Source organism: Musa acuminata, chromosome BXJ2-9 (genome assembly GCF_036884655.1).
Source record: "Musa acuminata AAA Group cultivar baxijiao chromosome BXJ2-9, Cavendish_Baxijiao_AAA, whole genome shotgun sequence".
Taxonomy (NCBI): domain Eukaryota; kingdom Viridiplantae; phylum Streptophyta; class Magnoliopsida; order Zingiberales; family Musaceae; genus Musa; species Musa acuminata.
In genome coordinates this window covers 14,086,058-14,112,985 of record NC_088346.1, presented here as the reverse complement: position 1 = coordinate 14,112,985, position 26,928 = coordinate 14,086,058, and the positions used below count along the sequence as shown (strand labels likewise).

The 26,928-nt window shown below is 35.6% G+C and overlaps 3 protein-coding genes across 7 annotated transcripts; 2 read left to right on the top strand and 1 right to left on the bottom strand.

The window, feature by feature from the left end:
• Positions 1-4,672: 4,672 nt before the first annotated feature.
• LOC135584129 (uncharacterized) lies at positions 4,673-10,352 on the bottom strand. 4 transcript variants are annotated; one of them, XM_065125987.1, is made up of 9 exons: positions 10,219-10,352; positions 9,226-9,445; positions 8,277-8,472; positions 7,751-7,921; positions 7,542-7,658; positions 6,131-6,328; positions 5,555-5,614; positions 5,376-5,474; positions 4,673-4,991 (listed from the first exon to the last, which is right to left on the bottom strand). In XM_065125987.1, exons 2-9 carry the CDS (start codon positions 9,369-9,371, stop codon positions 4,866-4,868), a joined length of 1,113 nt encoding a protein of 370 aa, XP_064982059.1. In that variant the 5' UTR covers positions 9,372-9,445; positions 10,219-10,352; the 3' UTR covers positions 4,673-4,865. The 4 variants fall into 4 exon arrangements, with proteins under 4 accessions (XP_064982059.1, XP_064982060.1, XP_064982061.1 ...); XM_065125988.1 differs by having other exon boundaries at positions 9,226-9,460; positions 10,219-10,339; XM_065125989.1 differs by lacking the exon at positions 5,376-5,474.
• Positions 10,353-10,668: 316 nt separating this feature from the next.
• On the top strand, positions 10,669-22,861 carry LOC135623241 (probable inactive ATP-dependent zinc metalloprotease FTSHI 3, chloroplastic). 2 transcript variants are annotated; one of them, XM_065125983.1, is made up of 6 exons: positions 10,669-10,804; positions 10,889-12,034; positions 20,532-20,855; positions 20,941-21,241; positions 21,800-22,000; positions 22,580-22,861. In XM_065125983.1, the coding sequence occupies exons 2-5, from the start codon at positions 10,997-10,999 to the stop codon at positions 21,982-21,984; spliced, it is 1,848 nt and encodes a 615-aa protein (XP_064982055.1). In that variant the 5' UTR covers positions 10,669-10,804; positions 10,889-10,996; the 3' UTR covers positions 21,985-22,000; positions 22,580-22,861. The 2 variants fall into 2 exon arrangements, with proteins under 2 accessions (XP_064982055.1, XP_064982056.1); XM_065125984.1 differs by having other exon boundaries at positions 10,678-10,804; positions 10,987-12,034.
• Positions 22,862-23,377: 516 nt separating this feature from the next.
• Positions 23,378-24,987, top strand: LOC135623242 (uncharacterized). Its single transcript, XM_065125985.1, has 2 exons — positions 23,378-23,949; positions 24,026-24,987. Exons 1-2 carry the CDS (start codon positions 23,498-23,500, stop codon positions 24,867-24,869), a joined length of 1,296 nt encoding a protein of 431 aa, XP_064982057.1. The 5' UTR covers positions 23,378-23,497; the 3' UTR covers positions 24,870-24,987.
• Positions 24,988-26,928: the final 1,941 nt, after the last annotated feature.

Genomic DNA, 26,928 nt, shown 5'->3' with positions numbered 1-26,928 from the left:
GCTATACATAGGACAGCAGAACAGGGAAAAAAATACAAGATTACGTGTACCTGAGTCAGAAGCAACAACTCCCACAGGGTGCAAGTGGATGTCGATGACAAATCATCAGTGGATAAACCCTTAGAGCTGCGTAACATTGACAACAATGTGCATCTTAGCTGTTTAAAATAGACATAAAAAACCTTGTTCCTAGCATTCCATATCATATATGAGTCAGATGATTATAGATTGGTTGGTTAAGCACTACAAATTGCAACTTGATCTATGCTTACAAACAAGAGACTAATCACCGGCATTAAGAAGCAGAGCAACAAGCGAGTAGTGATTTAAAAAACGCTAGACGCTAAAAGACGTCAAGGTTCAAAAACGCCCGAAGCGCCGCCCGAACGAAGTGAGATGCTAAAATATAAAAATATATAATATAATTATTTAAAAAATTAAATAAAAATATATGATTAAATTAAGAAAATCTCTTTATCATCTGTCTTGTATATGTTTGTATTCTCCGGCACCTGAAGCTCTTGCCACATCTCCTCATGTCAATCTATTATCTTCAAATACAAGCTCGTCTTCGGCATCTTACAAGTTTGCACCCATTTCTCCCACCAACCACTTATTTGAATATCAATATCTTGCAATAAGATTGGATCAATTTTATTTTGCAAATCATGACGAGCTTTCAAAGCTTTATTATACTTTATATAAACAAGATCGTGTAATCGTTGATGTTCCAACCAATTTTCTCTCTTTGAGTGAATCTATCATGTCATATAATTTAAAAATATATTAATACATCTATCTAAATAAATTAATTAATTAAAATAAAAATATTTAGCGATCCTTACATGCTCAAAGACACTCTAATTTCGCTCACAACCTGAAACACTACATATCAAACTAAGTAGTTATGATATCAAATTGCAATAAGTTTGGGGTGGAATTTCCAAATAGACTCCACCGTTCAATTACAAAATTTATGTTATTATTAGCAATAACATATTAACATACTATAGATGAAATTAATTATATCAAATTATTAATACCTAGAGACATAGTTGTCTTGGATCGAACGACCATTCAAATTCCAAAAAGACCTTCGGTATTTTTATATAAAGATAATTTATGAATAATCTTATCTTGCACCTCAAGGCATAGAACTAATTTTGTAATGCACTAATATAACCCATCCAAAACTTCTACATCAAATCCAATAGATTTAATCTTATAAAATAATTCAAGATTCAAATAATATCCGACGATGAAGTTGACAATTCTATCTTTCATCAATGATTATAAAAATTTTCTCATAATTTTCTTTATTTTTATTAAAATACTTTTTAATCATCTCCTTTGCTCTATGCATAGCCTCATAAATATTTCTCATTGCAGACTTATTTTCATTATCTACCAACCAAATGACTCGAACAAGAGAGCTCATTACCTTTAATATATAAACTATATGATTCCAAAATGATGACATTAAGATGATATCAGCAGCTCTCTTGTCTTTTGCTTCTTTTGTCTATTTGCTTGTCACCCATTTATCAAAGGTAAACATGTTTATCAGATTATATTTTTAACGATGCACACTATGTAATGTCAAGAATGAAGTAGCAAATCAAGTAACACCATATCTCACTAATTCTTTATTTCCTGTGAATTTTTTCATCATATTCAAAGCCCCAATATGATTATAAAGAAATCGAACAATAAAAATTACCCTTTCTAAGGTTTTCTTGATGTCTAAGATCTTTCTAATATTTTTCAACATTAAATCAATAAAATGTGCCACACATGAAGTCCAATATAAGTGTTGTCATTTTGTTTCCAAAAATGATAAGACTTAAGAGTTTAACACATTTAATTAAAGATAAAATAATTTAAAAATTAAAAAAAAGATGAATATTACCAACTAATACATAGTTGCTTCCATTATCGGTTATGATTTGGATGACATTTTGTTCTCCAATTTATTTCACGAACTTGTTAAATAAATCATATATTTTGTCTTTAGATTTTACAAAAGATGAAGTATCTATTGATTTCACAAACATAGTCCCTAAAGAATAGTTAACCATAAAATTAATTATACTCCTATGCCTCTTGTCAGTCCAAACATCTGACGTAATGGAACAACCATGTATTGTCCATGATTCTTTATGACCATTTAGTAAGTCATTTGTACAATTCAACTCTTTTTGCAATAATGAAACTCGTATCTTATAATAACTTGGAGGTTTTAATCTTGCACTATATCTTCCAATAACTTCAATCATTTCCTTAAAACTGTCTAAACGAGTTATACTAAGGGGAAGACTATGTATCAGATTATGACTATTTATCAAAGGTAAACATGTTTATCAGATTATATTTTTAACGATGCACACTATGTAATGTCAAGAATGAAGTAGCAAATCAAGTAATACCATATCTCACTAATTCTTTATTTCCTGTGAATTTTTTCATCATATTCAAAGCCCCAATATGATTATAAAGAAATCGAACAATAAAAATTATCCTTTCTAAGGTTTTCTTGATGTCTAAGATCTTTCTAATATTTTTCAACATTAAATCAATAAAATGTGCCACACATGAAGTCCAATATAAGTGTTGTCATTTTGTTTCAAGCAATTTACCTAAGACAAAGGATAACAAAACTGATAAGACTTAAGAGTTTAACACATTTAATTAAAGATAAAATAATTTAAAAATTTAAAAAAAAAGATGAATATTATCAACTAATACATAGTTGCTTCCATTATCGGTTATGATTTGGATGACATTTTGTTCTCCAATTTCTCTCACGAACTTGTTAAATAAATCATATATTTTGTCTTTAGATTTTACAAAAGATAAAGTATCTATTGATTTCACAAACATAGTCCCTAAAGAATAGTTAACCATAAAATTAATTATACTCCTATGCCTCTTGTCAGTCCAAACATCTGACATAATGGGGCAACCATGTATTGTCCATGATTCTTTATGACCATTTAGTAAGTCATTTGTACAATTCAACTCTTTTTGCAATAATGAAACTCGTATCTTATAATAACTTGGAGGTTTTAATCTTGCACTATATCTTCCAATAACTTCAATCATTTCCTTAAAACTGTCTAAACGAGTTATACTAAGGGGAAGACTAGCCTGATAGAAGAAGGGCGCAATGTACTGAATTGTTCTTCCTCTTATTTCTTTATCACAAGTATTACTTATATTTGTTTGTTCAAATTTTGAGTCTCCTGCTTGCCGTTATTGTTTCTGTGATACTTGAAACATATATAGATCCAACGGTCCTTTTTTACCATTCTTAGTACTCATAACTTTTTTCCCTTTTTTGTCGTATATTTTTTTTCCCACTTGGGTTAATACTCATAGAATAATCTTCTTCTTCATCCTTGAGATGTTCAACATTGTCTTCTAGTAAATTCTCGTAAGATTCATTCCTTTGCGTCTTTTTTTCATTCATATAACTCAACAACCCTTCTTTTATCTCAGGTGGACACTTTTTGCAAACTGCTGTATTCTTGAAATTTCCTACTATATGTTATTTTGTACAAAAAAATCACATATAGTAGTCCTATCGCAAATGCAAGTCACTACATTAGGATCTTTCGGATCCTTTAGATAATTATACTTCCAGATCTTTTTTTGATGCCATTGGAGACTCTATTGAGTTGCTCTATACACTTGTCATTTATCCTAAAACCTAATAATAATTTTAAATAAATAAATATTAATAGTATTAAAATTAAAATAATATATTATTAATCTAATAAATATAAATATTGTTACTACTATACAATTAATATTATACTATCGAAAGAGAAGAGAAGAGTGTAAGGGAAGACTAAGGGTGCCAATTGAAGTGGGAGCAGTAGCGACGATAATGGTAGCGGCAACGGTAACGGTGATAGTGGTAGCGGCAACAACGGGAGTGGGAACGACGAGCGGAGATAGTGGCAACAGTACCAGCGAGTAGCGACAGCGGTAGCAACGAGCAGTGACAATAGCAGCAATAACAGGGAGCAGCGGGAGCGACAAGCGGTGACAACGGGAACGACGAGCAGGGTTAGGGTTGGGGAAGTCGCACTGATATTGGTGCTTTAGTTGGTTCAATTGAACCAACTAAAGCACTGGAGATCGAACCAGACCTAAAACGCTAGTACGATTGCTTGGTTTAACCCAGGTGCTCGCCCGAAGTGCCTAGTGCCTAGGCTCGGGCGAGCGCCCAGGCGGTGCCTCTTTCAAACACACCGCTTGAAAATGAAGCGTGTTGCCTCTTTGAAGCGCGTCACTTGAAAATGAAACGAGGCACCCGGGCCTCACCTTGCCTCGCCTCGCCGGAGCACTTAAGTGAGAACCTTTTGAAATCACTGCAAACGAGTTCATCAACAAGAGTCCAGGATTCATTCTTATCATCATTTTGGCTAAAGCCTGTCCGAGGAATATTATAATATAGAACCTGTTTGGTATTACCTTTTAATGGTACTGCACAAAGACAAATATTTTTCTAAAGATATTTTAACCATTCTGTATCGTATCACAAGATAGATTAGGTATGTGAAAACTAGAAGCAATATCTGCACAACATGAAAAATAGAGTATCAGGTTTACAGCCCACTATCAGAGTTCACTAAGTCATATCGGACACCACAGAAATCCACACTGATGAAAGAACAAGAAATGGTACTCACTTGGTAATCAGAACTGAAAACAATTACAGTTGTCCAAACAGAATCCACAAGAAGGAAAGAATCTATATTACAGCGGGTAAATAGTTATGCAAGATACCATTACATCATATCTTTCTTCTGTCACACTGAATGGTTTATGTAGAGGACCAATTACCAGGTACAAACTGATCATTCAAGGCCAGCTAGGTTATGAATTGGTATACCAGAGCTGCTTAATGATGGCAATGAATGAGGCAAAGGTCTCTCCTTCCTCTTCTCATAATCTCTTTTGAACTCCTCCAAGCGTTTTGACACCTAGAAAAAAAAACAGAACGGTTATGGAAATCATCCAAAAAATACTAGTATTCCTAATGGAAGCACTATTCAACAATTTTACAATGAATAAATGCTTGAGTGGAAGTAGTTTTGATTCTACTAGGTTGTTGAAGATTTCAAGTGAGATTGCACTGTAATACTTATAAAGTCTGTTACTTTCAAATGAGAATAACAAATCACCTACTTTAAGGAAAAAACACATCCTCCATGAAATAGGATGCAAATGTTCTAGCTGAGTTTAACCGTGAAAGTATGGGCATCTAATTTTAGAATCCATAAGGTTCAATCCATCATATTACAAGCATAGAAAGAACAGACATAAAAGAATAAATACAACAGCAGGAGAATAAAACTAATCATCACCTTGATTGAGAAGGCAAGTGGCAATAGTTTATCTGGATTCATTGCTTCCGCAGGAAAATTTTTCAGGGCATGCAGTAGTTTCTCAAAGGGTAATTTTATCTAAAATTGTAAATTGGTGGTATCAATAACTTGAAAGTTCTAAAGCATACCACAGAGATAAAATTTACCACATTTCTTACCAAGTCATCGTGGCAGAATCTTAGCAAGGCCAAGCCAACTTGGAAAACAACTTTTACACCCTGTTCAAAAATAAATTTTACAACCATAGATGATAAAAAAAATTGACTTAGATGCACTAAGTCAAGTTTACTATATAATGTGATGCTTTCCAAGAAAAAAATAATAGACTACTTAGAAGGCTATTGTGGTGGGTCAATCAATAAGACCTACTGTTTGTCAAAATTATCCATAATAAGTGTAGAAATATTTCAAAGTTTTCAGTTAAAATAATCAATTTTGGACAAACTTGAGCACAAAAAATATACGCACTAAATATATGTGAGAAGAATCGATAATAAATGAATACGAACTCAGAAGATATTTTATCCAAAAGCTATTACTAAAAATACCATCAGGATGCTTCACATGTAGGAAGAATCCAGACACTAAGAAAACATATCATCTCTTAGATGCATAGATATCCAAACTATCTTTGTGAACATTAATTTAGTACATAGACACCCAAACAATTGCAAATCGTTAGACCAAAATTCTATAAACATGATCTAAACAAAGGAAAGAAATCAGATTACTACCTCATAGAGAAAGACATCCCAGATACGAAGTGCAAGTGGAAATGGGAATGAGTACGAAAAAACTGTTATGAACCATTGACTAGCATACATGCTGGGATTAACCATCTCTTGAGTAAAATGTTCTCCCAACATTGGCAAATATTCTTTCACCAATTGCTCAAATTGACATAGGTATTCTTGAACAAGTGGCAAGCCTGCCTACTCAACAAGCAAAAGTTAAAAACATAAAGTAAGCATCAATTTAACTAAGAATGCCATAATATATGCTTCTATGTTCTAACTAAAACAGAAGAGCTCCATTCAACATCTTATTGTAACAAAATCATATCAGAACTACTTCAAAAATTCCCTACAGAATAATTATATGAATCCATCACCATAGCACCAAAACTCAAGTAGATACTTTGCATTCTTAATCACGGCATACCATTATAATTTTTCTATGCAACTCAATATTATTTGCACCCACAGAAGCAAAAGGATTGTACATTCAATATCTGAGCAAGAATTTGTTACTCAGCTTTTGTAAGAGCATATAGCAAATAGGATACCGTTCCAAGAACAACAATAAAAAGAGAGAGGGTCATATGTGTCCAAGATTTATAAAAGTGATGGTACGGTTTTTCCACTTTTTAACTGGAGATGATAACAATTTCTTTACACTGAAACCACAGAAACATCTCACATTCAAAAACCACACATTAAGTTGACAACTCAAAGAAATGCTTATGTTAAATTGAACACAGCTAGTGGGAACTTATACAGCTCATAAATACTATGCTATAGGGAGTAGGGACAAGAAATAACATTTACCTTAACCCCATATAGAATCTTTCTAAAAGCCAACTTTAATAAGCAAAAATTCAGCTAATAAGATTTCTTGGTGTATTATTACCTAGCATGTATGTTTGGCCTCACGTATCCTCCCAATCTCACTTTTAAGCAAGGATTGCAATTTCGAACCAGGATACATACCAATTGGTACAGTGAATTGACACATGGAACACCAATTTCTACTGAAGAGGAAGAAGAAGAATGGGAAAATGAAGGAAGAAGAGGAGGAGGAGGCAGGGGAAGGAGGAAGAGAAGGCAGTGGAGGAAAGGAAATAGGAGTAGTGGAGAAAGAGGAAGAAAGAAGAAGACACAATGGAGAAAGAGGAAGGAAGAAAAGGAAGCACTGCTACAGTATCGGTACACCAGGGTGTACTGCTCGGTATGCCCTGGTGTACCGCCCGGTACACCGGTACCATACCGTACCGAGCCTGGGTCGAAACTCCGGAACGGTACGGTATGGCAGACCTTGCTCTATACTACTATGACTTCTGTACATGTAAAATAAGAAAGCATAGAGTCAGAAAGAACTTCATATAACATGGCTAGACAAATGAGTACTTAGATTAAATGCAGTTACCTGGTACAAGCCTTCCATTGGTGCATGAATGGCTCCCTTTAACAAAGCAACTAACAGCCAGAAGGCATCCTCTTCACTCATATAAAGAAGTAACAAACCTGCTAAAAAACCCATGCCCTGCAGCAGAAAAGGTTGCATCAAATGATACCCTAAGAATAACAAAATCTTTAATTGATTGATTTCTGAATTGATACAGTTGACAACTAAACCTGAACATATCCAACATCCCTGTCATATACAGAGTAAGCCTTTAAAACATTGTACAGGGATCTTTGCCCTAGTCCATGTCTCTGTTGATAGAAAACATGTGATGGAAAAGTACGAGATATGTCTCGAATTATTTCCAATTCTGATGCTGATGTCTCATATATCACCAGTTGCTGCAGCAAAAGTATTAGCAGTTTAAGCTTTCTTTTAATCAGCTAAAGATGAAACCACACAGTGCATATTTTGGTAAAGAAACCTGCAAAAACTGCAATGACAATTAAGAAAATTTGATCATTTTCCACATAAATTTGATTTTAAAAGTGATGCTGCAGAACGCCTTGTCATATAAAAAAATAGATAATTTAAATCATTACTTTACGATAAAATAACATTTCTACTTATGTATTAGGTACTAAACAATATTGGATGCTTCTGAATCATATAGATCCAGATTGCACCAGTCCAACAAGAAATGTCACTTCAGTTGAAATAGGGTATACCTTCTACGAAGCATGAAACAGAAAGTACCTCATAAACGCCTGGATTCATTAGCAGGAGGTCTCGACTTCCAGAAATCAACTGCCAAACAAGTCCTCTTAAACAGTCAGGGATGCCTTTTCTAATACGTCTCTTAACTACATGAGGTTTTCTTCTAACATAGTGCTTCCAGTCACTCCCACCAACACCTATCATTTTCCTCCATTTTCTTATCCTCTTTTGTTCTCTGTTAAAAATCAATAACCACAGATTAGTAGTAAGAAGATGCACATGTAAGTACAAACATTGTTGTTTTTTCTTTTTTGAAAAATACACCATGAAACTTCCTAACAGATACAAGTTTGTAAAGAACTTTAGTGAAAAGAAAGCAGCAGCAGTAGGGATAAATAACACCAATATTTCATAAATTGAACAGAGAAAAGAAAACTTAGAAGTCTTCATATCTAGTAGAATGTGTCACAATACTGTTTATGTCGTGTCCATTAGGTTGAAATCCTTTGAGGAAGAAATGCAATATGAAACAAGGAAGAATTTACCAAAAGATAATATTGCTTCACATATTTGCAACATGTGAAGATTGCATATGTACACCTACATTATTTCATATATTCATATTTGAAAACATGAACAGATTGCATAAGTACACTAACATTATTTCATGTATTTGCAACATGCGTAAAATAACTCTCATCCAGCAATATAACAAATGTGGAGTATTTTGTAGCAGTTCACTAAAATGAAGACTAACTGATCTGTCAGATCTATATACTAGTAGCCAGTAATATGAAAGAAAGTGCCTCATATGATCTACATTTAACCCTTTCTGTAATTCTTGACCCATATAGAATGGTATTGCAAATGGTAATATTTACTGACTGCCCTGTTTTATGTCACCAATGATACTCAAATTGGATAATCTTTACAAAGGAGAAACATGCATAAGTGGGAGAAATAAAAAATCCAATGTTGTCAAACATGCCTGTCATTGGGATGGTCATCCACAGGTCTGTTTCTAGATAAGGCCTCTGTTGAGTTGCTCTGTTCTTGTTTTGTAAATCCAAAACCATCAACTGTTCTTGAAAGCAGATATGATCCTGGATCCACCTCAGCAGTTGTGGATTTCATTTCCCCTTTATTAGTCAATAAACCACCCCTTGCGAGACAAGCACTACAAATAATTCATACTTCTCCACATGGACCTGCACTTGTAAGTTCTTGGTCAAAGGAAAGAAAAATCACAAACTGGTCATCAAGAGATACTTCAGGGCATTCAACTTTACAAATTTAGCAGAGGCAAATGCCAATGAGAAAGCCAAACTTCAAGGTTGTTTGCATGTCATATGATTCCAAGAAAACTGTTTGTATATTTGATCTTGATGAAGTTATAAAAAAAATTAAAAATGAGATAAAAATGCTACATTTCTACAAAATCAAAATTTTGATGCATCTGATGGCGTCTTGAGACTTAAATTATGGTTTCATGCACACAGCGAGTCAAGCTTATCAAATTTACACAAACATATCCACCTAAGTTATAATGCAACAATCATGAGTACTCTATCTTGGACAAATAAAAGAAAAAAATCCAATCCCCACACAACCAAATTACAGAATAGGCCGGGAAAACTTATTACGATGGACATCTCCACCCTGTTCAAAAACTCTCACTCCCAAAACATCTACACGATCTTAACAAACTGATCGCAATCAATAACGCCAACCTATTGAATGGAGAACAGCCCAACGCCTCAAAAACAAAGGGGAAAAGAAGAACAATTTTCGAGAGAGAAATCGAAGTTCTATCCAAATTAACTAAATCCAAGAATACAGAGCAAAAACGCTCGAATTTAGCAAAAGATCGAATCCTTTCGGTGCTTTCAGCAAAGCCGATGAAAACCTAACATTCATTGCCGGATCTAATCGAGAAAAACAAGTGCTAACAACAATTCACAAGTGAAGAATTGGAACCGACCTCAAGGTTTAAGTATCTTCAAGGAACAAACTCGAATCGCACGATTAGAATTTGGAACGAGAGAGAGAGAGAGAGAGAGAGAGAGAGCGAAATGTTTGTGAGATCCGCGGATGTATTCTATTTTTACATTTTATTTATTTTAGTTTAATTATAATCATAAATTCCTCCTTTAAGCTTTGTGTGTGAGGGATCGAAGTCGGGGACTGGCTGACTTTGCGGGTCCAAGCTTGTTGGCCCACAACGGATCGGATTCTTAATAATTTCATCCGAATCCGACATCAATGCTATTAACTAACTCAGTTTACTTACTTTATACTTAAAGGGTATCGGATCTACTATGTGGATCGAATAGATACGGGTATTCGAAAAAGCTGATCGACTATGACTGTCATTAGGCTTAATGAATCGGGTGTGACATGGTCTTGGTGTTCCCTGCCTGGGGTGACACAGGTGAACCGCGCCCGTTATCCATTACGCTCCCCCAATCCCACACCCAACCTCTTAATTCCTCGTGGAATAAAATCGAGGATAAAGAACAAAACAAATGAGAAGGATGAGGGCATAAAACCCTCGAGAGCAAACGCAGGTACATGTCTGCCTCCTTCCTAAAGCCCTTTCTTGAATTCCTGTAGCATTTTTGTAGGCATGTATGGATTTTTTTTGTTCACAGGTTTCGGGCTCTTTTTGATCGGAAAAAAAAATCGATTTTTTTGCTTGATGATTTCTTGGCCTTCAAACTGAAGTGAAAGCCTCCTGATTCTTGGGCAGAAGTGCCGATATGAGCCCGTTCTCCTTGGTTTCAACTCATGGGGGTTTTAGCCCTCACCATTCTTCTTCAAATTGGCCTAGATTGTTCTCTCATAGAAGGAGATTGAGCCTGCAAGAAGGAAAAATCTTGTCTTTGGAAGAAAGACATTGGGATCTTACTTCGTCTTCCTCTCTCTGTTGTCGCAACTCCCGATGTCTTTCTTTATGGGGTTCTTCGCGGAGATTTTGGTTATTGTCCAAATGTAATAGGATTGTATTTGCGAAGATTGATAGGAGCAGCAACGAGAAGCATACCCATTTTGGGATTCGAGGGAAGCCCAGGTCGAGAAGGCGATTCTCCCTGAGATTGCGCCCCAGGCTGCGGTTGCTCTCTTATAGATTGAGGAGATTGTCGGTTCAACGATTGGTGGAAAATGCTAGAACAGTGTTGCTCAGAAACTCGAAGAAGCTTATGCTATCTGCTTGGTTTTCTGTTGCCCTAGGGGTGTGTTTCTTGTTCTTGAAGTGCACAGCTAGACCTGCATCGGTGGATGTTCCATATTCAGATTTTGTATCGGCCCTGAAGAGTGGAAGCGTGTCAGCTGTTCAATTCGAAGAGGATTCCCGCTATATTTACTTTAATAAGCAATTTGAAGATAATGAGAGTTTGAAGTCAGTAGAAGAATCATCACTGATTGTCGATGTCTCAGATGTCAGTGCACCAAAATCATCTGAAAGCATTACAAATGAAAGGGAGAGAGGTGGTAAATCTATCTCAAAGTGGCAATACTCTACAAGAAAAGTTGAGCATGATGAGAGTTTTCTTCTTGGTTTGATGAGAGAGAGAGGGACCACATACAGTTCTGCTCCTCAATCTGCAGTAAAGTTATTGAGAAGTCTTGTTATCACATTGATTACTTTGTGGATCCCAATAGCCCCAATGTTGTGGTTGCTTTATCACCAATTCTATGCTAGCAATGGCCCTGCAAAGAAGCGGCGGCCTAGTAAGCAGTCTGTCAGTTTTGATGATGTGGAGGGAGTTGATGCTGCCAAGCTAGAATTGATGGAGGTAAGCTTTTACTCTTGTTCCCTCTCTCTCATTTTACTTTTTCCCTACTTTTCAGTATTGACTCAATTTTATAAATGGTACTCATTAGGAAGATGATCATTATAGATGCATATTACATGATTGCTAATAGCAAGGTTTGAAATATCGTACCGTACCGGAGTTTTGACATTCGCTCGGTACGGTACGATACTGTATACCGAGCGGTATATCGTTCGGTGTATATATATATATATATATATATATATATATATATATATATATGTATGTATGTTTGTATGTATGTTTGTATGTATGTGTGTATATATGTATATGTATGTGTATAAATATGTATGTATGTATGTGTGTATATATGTATATATATGTACATATATATATGTATATATATAAATTCGGCGATGTCGCCTCGGTAACGTCGCCTATATATATATATAAGTAAAAAAAATCTTATATATATTTATATATAAAATATTTTTTAATATAAATATTTTTATAAAAGACGATGTCGCGTCGCGTCGACGACGTTCCCCTGCATGGGAGAAGGGAAAGGCGACGTCGCCTTTGTTGAATCTCAGATTTTGATGATAAAACCAATTGATAAGTGTTTATGATTTAATCTGCGTTTTGAGTGACGCAGGATGCTTCGATCAAGATGAGACAATTAAAGCAGGTAGAATCATGTTGTGCCTGGAGAAAACATGTCAGGTAGAATCGGTCGATGTATCGACAGAAGGCTTCGGGCCATGGATTCGGGCATCGGGCCAAGAAGAGCGGATATTGCGCCAAGGATATCATAGTTGCGGAGTTAACTGACCGATTGGGCAATAGGCCGCAAGAGAGGACGATGCGCCGAAGAATCAGACGAAGCGTCGAGGGACCAATGACATACCGGACAACATGATTAATGTTTAGTATTAATTGTCTAGACCGAAGTGTGTTTTTACATGTGCAGGATTAACTACGATAGCAAGGCATGAAGCAAAAAAAAGTCCCGAAGTCAAGGACGCGATTTCGTTGGAAGTTTGAGAGTTCGTCGGAAGTCTGGACGTTCGTCGAAAGTTCTATCGGAACCAACCGAGAAGTCTCAGAGCTTGCCAGAGAAGCTCGTCGGAACTCTCCAAGAAGATCGTCGTGAAGTCTAGGAGTTTGTCGGGAGTCCGTCGAAACATTACCGAGAGATCGTCGGAAGTTCGCCGGAAGCTCGCTGGAAGAAACCAGACTTATCTTGCTTAGATTATGTCGTAGTTAGCACATAATTATAGTTGGGATTGGGAGGTAATCCCATCAACTCTGTTAGGGGCCAACTGGGCCCGAAATTGGACTGGTTTGGGCTGGATTCAAGGCCCAACCAGGGTGCTGAAACCCTGGTCGGCGGTGGCACCGCCTGGGGAACAGCACCCCAGGAAACCTGGGCGGTGGTACCGCCGACATCAATGCTGCCAACGGTGGTACCGCCCAGTACCAGATCCTGCGGCGGTAGTATCGCCCAAGAACGACGATGGTCCCACCAGTACTCAGGAAACCTGGGATGAGACATTTTTAGGCTCCAAGTTTGAATCAACTTGAAGCCTATAAATACCCCTCTCATCTCTAGTTAACTTACACAAACACAAAGAGTTTAAAAGTGAAGAAACGTTGTTGCAATCACTTGAGAAATCCCCTCCTCTAAGTCTAAGTTTAGAATTTTGTTTAGGAGGAGTGTGTGCTTGTAAGGGTTGTCTCCGAAACCCGGTAAAAAGAGAAGATGGGTGTAAGAAGGAGGTTGATCTTCGCCTATTAAAGGAAGATCGATAGTGGATGCCGGTGGCCTTGACGGAAGAGGAACCAGTGAAGTGGATGTAGGTCACGACGATCGAACCACTCTAAAATCTGGTTTGCATTTCTTTGAGCAATTTACTTTAACTGCAAACCTCCTTACTTGCTCTTTACATCCACTACTCTCTTACGTACGCTTTCAAAGTTAAATTTTCGAAATCGGTTTTCAACGTAAATATATTTTATTGTACGAAAGTTTTGAAGATGTAATTTTTATCGCTGCGTTAATTCACCCCCTCCCCCCCCCCTCTTAGTGTCGACCCCGACTCTTGATCCTAACAATTGGTATCAAAGCAAGGTTTTCTCATTTGGTTTAACACCCAAAGAGAAATGACTCTTTTCGGTTTTCAAGAGAGTCACTCTCTCATTCGTCCTCCTTTTTTCAATGGGACGGACTACACTTATTGGAAAACTCGAATGAGAGTTTTCTTGCTTTTATTGAATCTCGATTTATGGCAAATAGCCGAATTTGGTTTTCAAATGTCTTCTCTTCCAATGAACCATTGGAATGATTTGGAGACGAAGACTTTTTCTCTAAATGCAAAAGCTATGAATGCCTTGTTTTGCGCCTTAGACAAAAACGAATTCAATCGGGTTTCTTTGTGCGAAACGATTTTTGATATTTGACACATTCTCGAAATCACACATGAAGGCACGAATAGAGTTAAAGAGTCTAAAGTCAATCTCTTATTGAATGATTTTGAACTTTTTCGAATGAAGCCTAACGAAATCATTGTTGACATGTACACCCGTTTTACGGATGTCGTCAATGGTTTAAAAGCTTTTGGCAAATGTTTTTCGAATTTTGATATTGTCAACAAAATTTTATGATCGCTTTCTAAGAATTGGGATTCGAAAATAACGACTATACAAGAGTCAAAAAATTTGAATACTTTTTTGATCGAAGAACTTATCGGGTCTCTAATGACCTATGAAATGACGTGCAATGCACGTGAAGAACTTAAGAACCACCTTATAAAGAACATAAAGGATTTTGAACTTAGAACAATTGAAGATCACTCGAGCATAAGCTCAAGTGATGGTAAACTTAAATTACTCATGAAATTTAAAAAATTCATGAAACAAAAATTAAAGAACAAAAAGAACGCAACTATTTGCTATAAACGCACCAAGAAGGAAGCTCCTTAGGACGAATCAAGCTCATTCGAAGACGAGGAAAAAATCAACAAAGGCGATGTGGCAAACTACGTCTTAACCGCTTTCAACGATGAGGTAATCGAAACCCCCTTAATTTATTTCGAAATTACATGATGCTTTTTGTGATGTTTTTTTAAACTTATTTTTCTTGTAAATTGCATGTTTAATAATGTAATAAAAATGCAAAAAATTAAGAATCATGCTTATCCTTCTAGTAATGATCATGAAAATTACATGTGATAAACAAACTAAATGATATTGATTAAAAATACCTTATGAAATCATGTTTGATGATATCATGCCTAATAAATTTATTTTTTGAAATTACTCATGATGATTTGAAGTAATGATTTGAAATCATATGTTTTGGAATTATATGTTACACTTTTTGATCTTGATGAGTTTAGATCTTTCCGTTTTAAACATTAATGCATGGTTTTGACGTAAGAATAAATATTTGGGCATGCTAATATAAAGTCAATCACACAAATTGAAACTAAGTTTAGATGTCCTTAAAAATCATTTAACCTCATGTTCAACGAAAACATGCTTGATATCTTAATGAAAATATAATGATGATTTGAAAGCATGCTTAACGAGTTTATATTTCAAACTTATGTATGATAGTTATTGCGATCTTTTGAAAGTTTTTTTTCTGTGTTAATGTATGAGGTATGTTTTTTATTTGGCATAAATGAAAAAGACATGTTTTTATGAAATAAATCACATGAATTGAAACAACTAAAAAGAGAAAAGCATTTGTTTGAAAATTTCTCTTTCTCTATCTTATCAATTTTTCACTAAGAGATTGATAAAGTTGTTTGTGTCTTTTTAAATCTTTTGAAAGTAATGTTGAGATTTTGATAATTTTGATGATTTGAATTTGAAATGAGTTTTATAAAAATCATGATCTTGATTTCTTGGAATAACGTGAGATTACCTTTGATGATCATTTTGATTATTTAAAAGGAGATTTGTCGAAATAATTCATGAAATTTTGGATTCATGACTTGATTTTTCATTTGTTTACGAGATAGTTGAAATCTTTGTACCTTTGAATTCTTCCCTTCTCCTTTCAATTTTTTCAAAATTTAAAATTATGCATGTTATATGTTGAAGATTTGAAACCATATTTTGATATCATACATACTCAAGAAATGTTGATTTGACAAATTGAATGAATTGAAAATGAATGATGATTTTTCTCTTGATTATAACTTATGATTTTTTTTATGAATCATCATCTTGATTTATCGATATTCGATACATGAGATTTTTCTATGAATCAAGATTTTTCATACTATGATTCTTCTTGATATTCACTAAAAAGGATGTATTTAAACTAACCATGATATGCTACTTGACATCTTGATAATTTATGACATAAATTTTATTATGTAAAATTCATTGTATTCATGAAATGTTTTTCTCATCACCAAGTTCTTCTTGATATTCTCCATGTGACGATATGAATGCATGCAATATTATGATCTTGACATTTATGGCTTGATTTTTCATCTTTGTTATTTATCTTTGTCATGATTTGAAAATTATTGTAAAGGGAAAAAGAATTACAAAATTATTTTTTTCCCTTCTTTTTGTACAATGAGAAAGGGGAAGAAATTTTGCTAGCTTGCTAGCTAGCTTGCATACTTCAAAAAGAAGCAAAAAGCTTGCTCATTCCAAAAGATGTAAAAAATTTTTGCCAACTTGCATGTGTAAAATTTGCTATCTCACAAATTGCAAGGAGAAAAACTTTTTAGGAAGCAAAATTGCTAGCTTATTTTAAATGATGCTTGCAATACTTATGGTTTTATTATGATGATGTATTTGATGTATTGCATATCATGTATGAGAATCATGATTAAAATTGCATTGACTTGAATTAAATTTAAATTCAAGGTTTATCTCAATTATGACATATTGAAATAAGAATGACACTTTATTTTTGTCATAATTTAAAAATTGATGAAGTGCACCATTGTTTTGTTATTCCCCTCTTTTTGCCAATGACAAAGGGGGAGAAAGAATTTATAGTGTACACATAATGAAAAGAGGTAAACTTGATAGCTTGCCAGCCGAGAAGTCTCGGAGCTTGCTAGAGAAGTCTGAAGTTATGTCGGAACCAGCCGAGAAGTCTCGGAGCTTGTTAGAGAAGTCTCGGAGTTTGCCAGAGAAGCTCGTCGGAACTCTTCAAGAAGATCGTCGTGAAGTCCAAGAGCTTGCTGGGAGTCTGCTGGAACATTACCGAGAGATCGTCGGAAGTTCGCCGGAAGAAACCAGACTTATCTTGCTTAGATTATGTCTTAGGAATCGTAGTTAGCACATAATTAGAGTTGGGATTGGGAGGTAATCCCATCAACTCTGTTAGGGGCCAATTAGGCCCGAAGTTGGACTGGTTTGGGCCGGATTCAACCAACCAGAGTGCTGAAACCCTGGCCGGCGGTGGCACTGCCTGGGGAACAGCATCCCAGGAAACCTGGGCGGTGGTACCGCCCCTGTTCAGCGGTGGTACCGCCCAGTACCAGATCCTGCGGCGGTAGTAACGCCCAGGAACAGTGGTGGTACCGCCAGTACTAAGGAAACCTAGGATGAGACCTTTTTAGGTTCCAAGTTTGAATCAACTTGAAGCCTATAAATACCCCTCTCATCCCTGGTTAACTTACACAAGGACAGAGAGTTTAAAAGTGAAGAAACGCTATTGCAACCACTTGAGAAATCCCCTTCTCTAAGTCTAAGTTTAGAATTCTGTTTAGGAGGAGTGAGTGCTTGTAAGGGTTGTCTCCGAAACCCGGTAAAAGGAGAAGAGGGGTGTAAGAAGGAGTTTGATCTTCGCTTATTAAAGGAAGATCGATAGTGGATGCCGGTGGCCTCGACGGAAGAGGAATCGGCGAAGTGGATGTAGGTCACAACGACCGAACCACTCTAAAATCTGGTTTGCATTTCTTTGAGCAATTTACTTTAATTGCAAACCTCCTTACTTGCTCTTTACATCCACTACTCTCTTACGTACGCTTTCAAAGTTAAGTTTCCGAAATCGGTTTTCTACGTAAATAGATTTTATCGTACGAAAGTTTTGAAGACGTAATTTTTACCGCTGCACTAATTCACCCCCCCCCCCCCCAGTGCCGACCCCAACTCTTGATCCTAACAGCCTTATATATATATATATATATATATATATGTATGTATATATATATATGTATATATATGTATATGTATATATATGTATATATATGTATATGTATATATATGTATATATATATATATATATATATATATATATATGTATATGTATATATATATGCTGCCCAGGCAGTCCGTATACCGGTCTGCTAACGGACCGATATGTACCACCCATATCGGACGGTATTATTCAAAATTGAAGACCTTGGCTAATAGTACGTGGATAAGAAGCACCAAACAATTAAGTTTATGTTATCTTATCTTTGTCTTCAGTATTTGAACACAATGTTATTTTTTGAACTTATGATTTCTTTTCCTTAATTAATGAAAAAATTATTTGTCACCACACTTAACTACCTAAAAAATACGGCCTAGTGCATCAGACTCCCAATGAGTACAGTTTGAGGGGATCAATCTACACAATTTAATCCCTCGTAGAGAGGTTGTTTTAAGGACTTGAACCCTGATCACCTAGTTCATAAAGGAACAACCTTGCTATGGTACCAAGTCTCACCCTCCTTCTGTCTATGGGTAAATAAGTGATTGAAACAGCCAAAACACATTAACAGATAATAAATGATGAATAATCATTGTTGATCCTGTCTATGCAGATTTTTTTGTCAACAGGTTGTTCATCTATTGACCAATCTCCTAGTCATGCAAACTCTTTCAACATGAGTAGTCTTTTGATCACTTGTCTCCTAGAGTCTCTTCTGCTATGTTTTGGTTGATGATCTGATCTTTAGCAATTCATGACATCTTCATCTACACACAAAGATCAGTCTGTCATGTCTTTGTCAAGTTCTGCTATTTGGAGTAGGCATAATACCTAGAAGCGGCCTGATTGACAAAATGAAGAAACACATTGTCGGTCACCAACTTACATAATTTTAAATCTTTGCACCCTTAAAGTTATTACAGAAGTCCTTGTGGTATTATTCATACTTTGCAATCTTTGATATACTAATCCATGGTTTTCATGCATGCATGTTATATGGTTCAGTGATTTAAAAAGCACTAGGCACCAAGGTCCAAAAACGCCCGAGGCGCTAGGCGCTCGCCCAAGCGCTCGCTCGAGCGAAGCGAGGCGCTAAAATATAAAAATATATAATATAATTAATAAATATAATTATTTAAAATTTTAAATAAAAATATGCTATTAAATTAAGAAAATCTAAAATACAAAATCAAGTAAATAAAAATTAACAACATTAAAATCAAAATAATATATTATTAATCTATTAACAGTATTGAAAATTAATCATTTTAAAATTCAAATAAACTTAATATTAACAGTATAAGCCTGCTGATGGAGAAACGAGGAAGCAGCAGCGGCAGCGGCGAGCGACAGCGGCAGCGGGAAAGGGAGCGGGAGCGGCGAGCAGCGGGAGGGCTCGCGGGAGGCGCAAGCAGCGGGAGGTGCGAGCGGCGACAGAGGCAGCGTTTGCGAGCAGCGGCAGCGGGTTAGGGTTGGGTAAGGGTTATATCGGTTTAGTTGGTTCGATTAAACCAACTAACAACCGAACCAGGACCGAACCAGACCTAAAATCCTGGTTCGGTCGCCTTGGTTTACCCAGGCGCTCGCCCGAAGCGCCTAGTGCCTGGGCTCGGGCGAGCGCCCAGGCGGCGCCTGTTTGAAGCGCGCCACCTGGGAGATTAGCGAGGCGCTCGGGCCTCGCCTTGCCTCGCCCGAGCGCCTAGGCGAGCGCCCGAGCGCCTTTTTCAATCACTGATATGGTTTCAACTGATTGATCTAATTTTTTCATGGTCCTTAATTGATTGTTCAAAGAACTCATATTTGAAACAATATATTATGTCAGAGATGGAACTGGAGGAATTTATGGATTCAATATATTGCTGTGAAATTAATTAAATTATATTCTCTTCTGTTAGATATTTTGGTATATAGGATCTGAGAAGTTAAGTTGTTCTTCCTTGTCAATCATGGACATGTTCATAAAACACCCATTACACTCAAGGCAAAATTGCTAAATATTTATGTTTTAAAGATATAAGAGGTTCTATCTGTATCTGTTTTTGTTGACAATGATACGTTTGAATACCGTGTGGTATATATATAAGCACTTGATTCTAAGAAGAAATTTTCCTAAATTTCTTTTTATGGAACTGTTATAAATCAGTTCTGTCTGCAGAAATTGGGTATGTTTAGTTTCATTTATGCAGTTACTATCTATTGTTGGTTATTCTTTTGATTTGTGATATTTAGATTAAATGAACATAGAGTATGTTTATTTGTTTAAGACCACATCTATGTTTACCTAGTTCCATATTTTTTTTCTGCTGTTATGGAACTCTAATCAAACAAAGCTGTTATCTTTAGATAGTATCTTGCTTACAAGGATCAATGAACTACAAAAAGTTAGGAGCAAAATTGCCCACAGGTGTGCTGCTTGTGGGACCTCCAGGCACTGGGAAGACATTACTAGCTCGCTCAGTTGCTGGAGAGGCAGGAGTCCCTTTTTTCTCAGTGTCTGCTAGTGAATTTGTAGAACTGTTTGTTGGAAGAGGAGCTGCACGAGTAAGAGACCTTTTTAACGTGGCAAAAGAATGTGCACCGTCAATAGTATTCATTGATGAACTTGATGCAGTGGGAGGAAAGCGTGGAAGAAGTTTCAATGATGAGCGGGACCAAACACTTAATCAGGTATGCTTTGAATTCTATCTATTGGTCATTTATTAATTTGTTTTATATCAAATTCTCTAAATATGGCTTGGTTTATTATTTACAGTTGCTGACAGAAATGGATGGTTTTGAGTCGGAGACAAAAGTGATTGTTATTGCAGCAACAAATAGACCAGAAGCACTAGATCCTGCTCTCTGCAGGCCAGGACGTTTTTCAAGGAAAGTGCTTGTCGGTGAACCAGATTTTGAAGGGCGTAAAAAAATTTTGGCTGTCCATCTGAGACAAATACCACTGGAGGAAGAAATTGAGTTAATCTGTGACCTTGTTGCATCTCTCACAGCAGGTTTTGTTGGTGCTGATCTCGCAAACATTGTCAATGAAGCTGCTCTGCTTGCTGCTCGAAGAGGTTGGTTGTGCTATCTTTTTAAACCATTACTAGCATTGGTTAAGTCAGTATATGATTATTTGCCAAGAAATTTATTAGTAAATTTATTAAAGAGAAACTGATGCATGTATTTTATTCCTTTCTATTCTTGGCCTGTTGATCAAAATTTGTTTCTTGGTTGGCAGGAGTACTAGATAGGATCTAATTTTGTCCTGTTATCTTTATACTCTCAAGCCTTTCTATGTTAGCCCCCATTGTGCAATTGCTTTCTTCATCTCTTTTGTCGACCCACCTGGACCCTGCTTTTTCTTTGATACATGAATCTTACTGGTTTAGGTGCCCTTTATCATGAAGCACATTAAAATTTGATTATGTGATACTATATTCTTCTAGGTTCCGCAACTTTTTTTTCTTGTAGATTTATTCTACTCTTGTTGATTTCTCTTGTCAAATTTTTGATGTGCTTTATTGTTATCATCTAAAGTTTTGGAGAGAACAAATTTCCCCATCATCGTAGCTACTGTACAATTCTATTATTTCTAAGGCCGAATTATCAGATTTTATAGCATGCACTTGCAGATGCTGAGACGGTTACCAGAGATGATATGATGGAGGCAATAGAGCGAGCAAAGTTTGGGATTAAAGAAAGGCGACTGAATCTTAGTACAGTAGGCAAGAGTCTGGGTAAATTGTTTCCATGGATTCCTCCATCAACAGGAAAAGATGGTTTCCAAGGCCTTATGGGTTACCAAACTTTGAGCTAATGTTTATCACTATGAGGTATGCTTAATTTACATAATGATGTGAAATACTATAAAATTGTTCTTTCAAGATTATTAATACTTAGTTTAATGAAGACAAAAAAAGTGCAATAACTGTTTATGATCATTTACCAAGGAGTAAATTAAGGAGAATATTTAAAGACATTCCTCATGTGTTATGTCCATTGGTTTTCATCTTTTCATTATAATAAGATTAAAAAGAAACCATACATTGTAACCATCATTTGTTTGTCGCTGATGATCTTAAATGAAGAAGATAGAATTATGATAGCTACTCTTCAAATTTCTAATCTGGTTGTGTTAAATTTCTAGACAACTGTGGCACTTCCAAAAGATTCAAACCTTTACATATAAAGATAGGATGGGATAATAATATTTCATCATCTTGTTTATTTACCACGATGGGATATGTGGTTTTAACATGTACCTTGTGAGGATGCCAATGTTCTGTAAATGCATTAAAACTAATAAAACAATTTCCATATAAAGATCAAGTTATATTTGCCTGTGTAACTATCAGATGAGCGAATACCACAACTCATCCTATTCTTAACCTGCTTGTATTTTGCTTCTGCAGGGATGGGAGGGCCTCTCAAGATTGACTTTCTACACCTAGAAGGATTTCATGTGGCCAAGCAACATTGGTTTGTGTAGCTTAATCAATCAAAAATCTCGATATTTACAATATGAGTTTGCACATCCAACACTTAGTGGGATTTACAGATTTAAGGAAAAAAATGATTCCCATTCCCATGTTCATCTGCTCAAAGTGTCATCCAAAGATATGTATTTCTAAACCCTCTTTATGTATCTTGAATCATTCATTCCTATTTTTAATTCTTATTAGACTTGTTATTTAGCTTCGTTTAGTATTCTTTTCTGTTATTTTATTGTTTGTTCTTTGGGAGGCTGCTAATGAGGCCATGATGGTACTTTCTCTCTCAGCTCTCTGAATCTCTTTTTTTTCTTTTGTTTAGTATATTTGATTCTTGTTGCTTCTATAATATAAACAATAATGTCTGGATTTTCAAAGAGGAGAGGTAGATTTTGTGGGTGAAAGTTCTTCGTTGACTGGCCAAAATAAGAAATGATTGCACAAAAGTTATGTTCTTAGTATGTACATGCCCTTGATGCCTTTGGACAGGGTTGCTCTTCCAAAAAAAAAAAAAAAGGGAAAAAGAAAAAGATATGTATAAAGGCAGGAAGGAGAGTATTTTCTTTGTAAAAAAGGATATCCCTCTTCGTTCTTTGTAGTTTCGTTTCAAATATCATGAAATCAATGGATTCAAGCCACTGGTGCTATCAAGACAGACAACAGAAGTCAACGAATGCTATTAAATGGAAGTCAACACAACATTGCATCATCCGCTGCAATGTTTGAAGAGGTCAGAAACATTATGTTTGTATGTATCCAGAGGTTTCTCCTCAAATCAAATAAATGAAAACAAAAAGAAGAAGAAGATGTAAAGTTGACTTGCTTCATTGACGTGCAACCATGAAGTCTTTAAACTTGAAGTGCAACCAAGAAACGAGTAGGATGAAGCTTCAACTAAGCTTCTTGGCAACTTCACTCGTTCAATCCTCACTGCTATCTATAGAGAGCTACGATCTTCCTAAACCTGATGCCCACAAGCAGATATCAATGTACGCAGCAAAGACACTCTCAAGATGGTCTCTCGATCAACCAAAACCAGGTTCGAATTCTGGATATATCGTGCTCAAAGACGAGGAATCTGAACCTGAGTCCGCATGCTGTTTTGGGTGCCCCGAAGAGACTCGAATTCGAAATCTCCCATTCCCTCAGGACCGAATCCTTACCATCAAATACTCTCCACTCAAAGGTGAGAACGGATCCAACAAGGCTACCGTTTGCTTCATCCCTGCGGTAGGTCATCCATTATCATCCAATCGATACTACGTCATCGTCGCCAAAGGAAGAAAGAGAGGGTAACATCCTAAATCCTCATCACTGTACTTTTTCTTGCATGTTATTCTTGATGATGACGATGAACTGGATCCACAGGAAAGTATATACATGTTCAAAGGAAGATATCGCATGCTGCTCTTGCCATGGTGGTGTAAAGGATGCAAAATTGAGAGCTTTCGTTCACAGAAATGTATACCAAGTAATGGAGATCAAGGATGATGGGAACGGGAATTTTACTGCGAAATCTGTTGCTCCTGACGGACATCCTCCATCATTACTAGGGAGGGAACACTGGAAGCTTTATGCCTCAAAGCCCAAGCATTATGCGTTACGTGAGGCTTGGGGACTCGACGCGGGTCTTCGTGCATGTCTGCCCGACCTCAACTTCCCGATAGGTGCAGCAGATGGCCCGAAGATTACTGTCGGAAGATGGTACTGCCCGTTCATGTTTGTCAAGGAAGCATGTCGCTTGCGAGACCAAATGAAGCGTTCCATGTTCTATGAGATCTCACTGGAGCAGTTCTGGCAGAAGGTGTATGCTTGTGAGAACCACAGTGGCCATGACAAAGTTGTGGAAGTGAACGCTCTTTTCGGGAGCCTACTGGTTATGATGGATGGCGGCAAAGAGGTGGTGCAGGACAGAACTGTGCATGGCGATGATGGCATGGTATGGTTCAAGCCTTTAGATTCGAGAGCTAAGGGGATTGGTTTGAGTTTGGCAGTGTGGGAAAGGATTAAATGGGAGCAGGGGAGAGGAGGGTGGATTGCCGATGAAGAGGAGAGGATGGTGAGGTTGGAGCAGTACGAAGGGATGAATAGGTGGAAGAAGTTTGCGTGCTACGTGTTGGTGGAGAGGTTTGTCGTGAAGAGGATTGATGGGAGCTTGGTGTTGACCTTTGATTTCAGACACAGCATTAAAGTGAGGTCTAAATGGGACTAAAAGTCAACTAGAAAAGCTTCCCATTAAGCTTAGACAAGTAGTAAATCATGTTCTCCTTTTCCTTTTCTTTCTTTTGTGTTCTTAAAACTATTCAATACATGTTGATTTTGATATGCTTGAAACATGAGAGTAATGTAATGCTCAGAAAGATCACTAATGATTGACATGTAAAAGAAGGTAGAAAAGGGATGAAGTCTTGAGGATAAGTAGCCCTAATCACGATTTCAAACAGATAGACAATTTCAATTTTCTAAAATCTGAAACCAAAACTGAACCGATGAGGGCCGATTCTGGTTTCGGTGTAAACTGATAAATTTTTATTATTTTTTAAATTATAAATAATTTAAAATATAAGAAATTATTTTTCCTAAAATTTGAAAAAAATGAATATAAAAGTTGATATAAAAATAAATAAAATTATAAATTTTTTAATCACTACCAATGTTAAACGTTTTGATTATCCTTTCGATTATATGTTGAATAGGAGGTTGTTGTTTTCGTGGATGATCTTTTGGTTTGTTTTATCATCTTTGTTTAATCATTAATACATACTTGAGCTTCAACTAATTCGGGGGGGTGAGGCCATTCTCCACGACTATTATTGGCACTAAAGTTATTACTATTTATCTTATAATTATTATCAAAATTAAAAAAAATTATTTTGTATTATGCCCATCATTTCAAAATACTAAACTCTATACCTACAGTGTTATCACCAAATTCAAAAAAAATTATTAGATACATACTAAGCTTGAAGTTTGAGTCTGATGATTTTTTTTTTTTTTTTTTGTAACAATAGTTTTTCTCCCTTACAGATTTTACGATCCCTACTAACTTAGATCTATGGATGGAGAAGTTTCATATGTAGTCTGTTGTCTATTATAGTTAGCACTATAATGATCATGTAAGTTAATGATGAGTTTTTTTTTTTTTTTTCTAATTTTATCACCAATATCAATATCTACTCCAATACAATTTTGTAGTAAGGGATTAAATAATCACTTAACCCATCTAATCTAGTACGAGGACCAAAAACATAAGAAACTAAATAAATCGATAAAATTTTTAAACATAATTTATCCATTTTGATTTCATAGTCATTAGTCATTTTTAAATGATTATCATATTGATATTCACCAACAATATTAATACAAATAACAAAAAATATATGGGTAGGTATAGGTAGCATTATAAAAACTTTTAAAATTTTAAATATTCCTTCGTACACGTTCTAATATTGTGGATATAAACTAACTTATGTAACATTATTTACAATAAAAGTATATAAATGGTTTTTTATATTCAAAAAATTATTTTAAGTCATTTGAAATCCATCAAGTAGAAAGATCCCTAGGAAATCTCTTGGGCCATTTGCCATTTAATTTAGAAAATCTAAGCCACTCTTTTATTTCTTGTGGATGACTTCGTAAGAATAAATTTGCTTCTTTAATTAGAGTAAGAAAATTTTCAAGAGTTAGTAAGATTTCTTGTATACATAAATTTAAAATATGATAAACACACCTAATATGAAAAAAAAACACTACCAAAACCATATTGACATACTTGTTATGATTCCAAAATAAAAGTGGTATTTGTCGCTATATTATCAAAACCAATAGAAAAAAATTTAAAACTAAATAATATTCTTCTAAAATAGTTTTTATAAATCTATAAATGATAAGTGATTCTTTACCAGCTTTGCTAGTTATTATTGAATCTAGAATTTTGATTATGAAATCAATTAATAAGCTTATGAAACTAATATGCATAGAAAAATATTTTGATTTTAGAATAGACCACGAAAGAGTCAACTATTAAGTAAGAGAGTCAAACGTTATGTTAGAAAATTAGTAAATTGAAAATTGGACGTTGAGCCAAAGGAGTGTCAACATGTTAAAGACCGAACTTCATGCTAAAGGTTTGAGCGTTGTACTGAAAGAATTAGATATTACATAGATTGGATGTCATAAAAAAATTAATATACTAATAGAATAAGTGATATACGGAAGGAAAAGATAATATGTTGAAAGTTTGGATAAACTGTTGAAAGATCGAACGA

Bases quoted from the DNA above. Each gene is read 5' to 3' on its own strand.
- LOC135623241 (XM_065125983.1), top strand. From the start codon at position 10,997: ATGAGCCCGTTCTCCTTGGTTTCAACTCATGGGGGTTTTAGCCCTCAC. The intron at 20,856-20,940 runs GTATGCTTTGAA...TATTATTTACAG, and splicing joins GGGACCAAACACTTAATCAG to TTGCTGACAGAAATGGATGG. The intron at 21,242-21,799 runs GTTGGTTGTGCT...ATGCACTTGCAG, and splicing joins TCTGCTTGCTGCTCGAAGAG to ATGCTGAGACGGTTACCAGA.
- LOC135584129 (XM_065125987.1), bottom strand. From the start codon at position 9,371: ATGAAATCCACAACTGCTGAGGTGGATCCAGGATCATATCTGCTTTCA. The intron at 7,659-7,750 runs GTTTAGTTGTCA...TTTCTGCTGCAG, and splicing joins GGGATGTTGGATATGTTCAG to GGCATGGGTTTTTTAGCAGG. The intron at 6,329-7,541 runs GTAACTGCATTT...CTTGTTGAGTAG, and splicing joins CAATGGAAGGCTTGTACCAG to GCAGGCTTGCCACTTGTTCA.
- LOC135623242 (XM_065125985.1), top strand. From the start codon at position 23,498: ATGAAGTCTTTAAACTTGAAGTGCAACCAAGAAACGAGTAGGATGAAG. The intron at 23,950-24,025 runs GTAACATCCTAA...CTGGATCCACAG, and splicing joins GCCAAAGGAAGAAAGAGAGG to GAAAGTATATACATGTTCAA.